At 39.7% G+C, this 1691-nt stretch overlaps 1 protein-coding gene across 1 annotated transcript in view; it reads right to left on the bottom strand.

Moving 5' to 3' along the window:
* Positions 1 to 55: 55 nt before the first annotated feature.
* HELRODRAFT_184535 (hypothetical protein) overlaps positions 56 to 1691 on the bottom strand; it is a gene marked incomplete at both ends in the record, with an annotated part of 6238 nt that continues 4602 nt past the window's right edge. Inside the window, 2 exons of the mRNA XM_009032767.1 lie at positions 56 to 1297; positions 1451 to 1476. Coding sequence (XP_009031015.1) covers positions 56 to 1297; positions 1451 to 1476 — 1268 coding nt within the window. The remainder of the gene's footprint in view (positions 1298 to 1450; positions 1477 to 1691) is intronic.

Below are 1691 nucleotides of genomic sequence, written 5' to 3'. Positions count from 1 at the left end.
TGGTTGTTGCTGTTGTGGTTGTTGCTGCTGCTGCTGTGGTTGTTGAATTGCCAACTTCTTTATCAGCATCAGTTAGACTTGATCTTTTAGTTGTGGCTGTACTTAAATCGAGGTTTGATTGGCTAGCGTACTCATCAGTGAACCGTTTTCTCATCCAATCAATTCTCGACATTTTCGATCCCGGTTTCTGATTGGTGCAAACTATTTTTTTGTTGACCAGTTGGGTTTTGAATTGATTTGATGTTTGTTGTTGGGACTGTTGCTGTTGAAATTGTTGTAGTTGGTATTGCTGTTGCTGAAGTTGATGTTGTGGTTTTTGTTGAAATTGTAGTTGTTGTGGTTGTTGTTGAAATCGTAGTTGTTGCGGTTGTTGTTTTTGTTGGCCAGTTGAATTAATAGCAGTAACTGGAGCGTTAAAATTAGTAACAGTTTGAACGTTACTAACTGTAGTGGCGAGATAAGTAGCAGCAATGGAAGAAGTGGTGGTAGCTGCAGAAGTAGTAAGAAAAAAATTGGCAGCCACAGTAGTAGTAGTAGCAGTAGTAGTAGTAGTTGTTGTTGTTGTTGTAGTAGTTGTAGTAGTTGTAGTAGTAGTAGAAGGAGTGGTAGAAGTAATTTTATTTTCTTGAATTTTCACCAAGGTGGATTTTTTGATATCGTATCTGACAGGAGTGAGAGGTCTTAATTTAGGGGATGGTGTCGGTGATAAAAAGATCTGCTGTAAAGGCGATGATATTTTTTGCTGTTGTTGCTGCTGCGACGCCTGCTTCTGATCTAATTGTCGTTGCTGCTGTTGTAGCTGCTGCTGCTGCACAACGTCATTAGCTCCTCCACAGACAGCGGTCTCATCAGCCGCGCCAACAACGACATTTTTATCATCGCTGGAGACAGGGACAAACTCAAAGACATTAGGTTCCAAACTAGTTTCCGGAACAACAACTTCATCATCATCGTCGTCGTCGTCGTCGTCAAGAAATTTATTTATATTTTTAGTTTCATCACCATTGCAACCCTCTTTATTTATATTATCATTGACGTCATCAGCTCTTCTCGGATCAAATTTTTCCTCATCGTCGTCGTCATCACTTCCTCCTCTACGAACTTCTATCTCTTTATTCTCAACCAGAACTAGTGACCTAGTAACGCTGCTACTTCTGCTATTGTTATCATCACCGTCATCTTTAGCCGCTAATTCTGGAAACAGCTGACCGCTACCGCTGCTTCGCAGCTGCTCAGCTCGCAGCTGAAGTTTTTCTAAGCCCTCGATGACCTTGGGGTTTGTGACCTTGCGGTCATCCTTGAAAACTCGTGATCGAAGGTCCGAAAATAGTGAAGAACGTGATTGCTGCTGCTGTTGAAGCTGCTGTTGTTGCTGCTGCTGAAGCTGCTGTTGTTGCTGCTGATGCAGTTGTTGAAGCTGTTGTTGTTGTTGTGTAGTTGTTGAAAGCACTTTAGCATCATACTTCGAAATGTCACCTGTTTTAAAGAATTTAATCAATATTTTTTGCAATTATTTTATTAATTATTTTATTCACTTTTAATTATCTATCATTATTAAAAATTATTTGTTCATTTAGTTTTTTGCTGTCAGGTTTAAACTTTCAATCGTTCATTCATTCCTTTATTAATTTTTCCACCAATCAACAACCTGCCAAAAAACAAGACGCTGGTCTTTTGCTGACGTCATCAGT

Source organism: Helobdella robusta (genome assembly GCF_000326865.2).
Source record: "Helobdella robusta unplaced genomic scaffold HELROscaffold_870, whole genome shotgun sequence".
NCBI classification, from domain to species: Eukaryota; Metazoa; Annelida; class Clitellata; order Rhynchobdellida; family Glossiphoniidae; genus Helobdella; species Helobdella robusta.
This window is presented reverse-complemented; position numbering and strand designations above follow the sequence as displayed.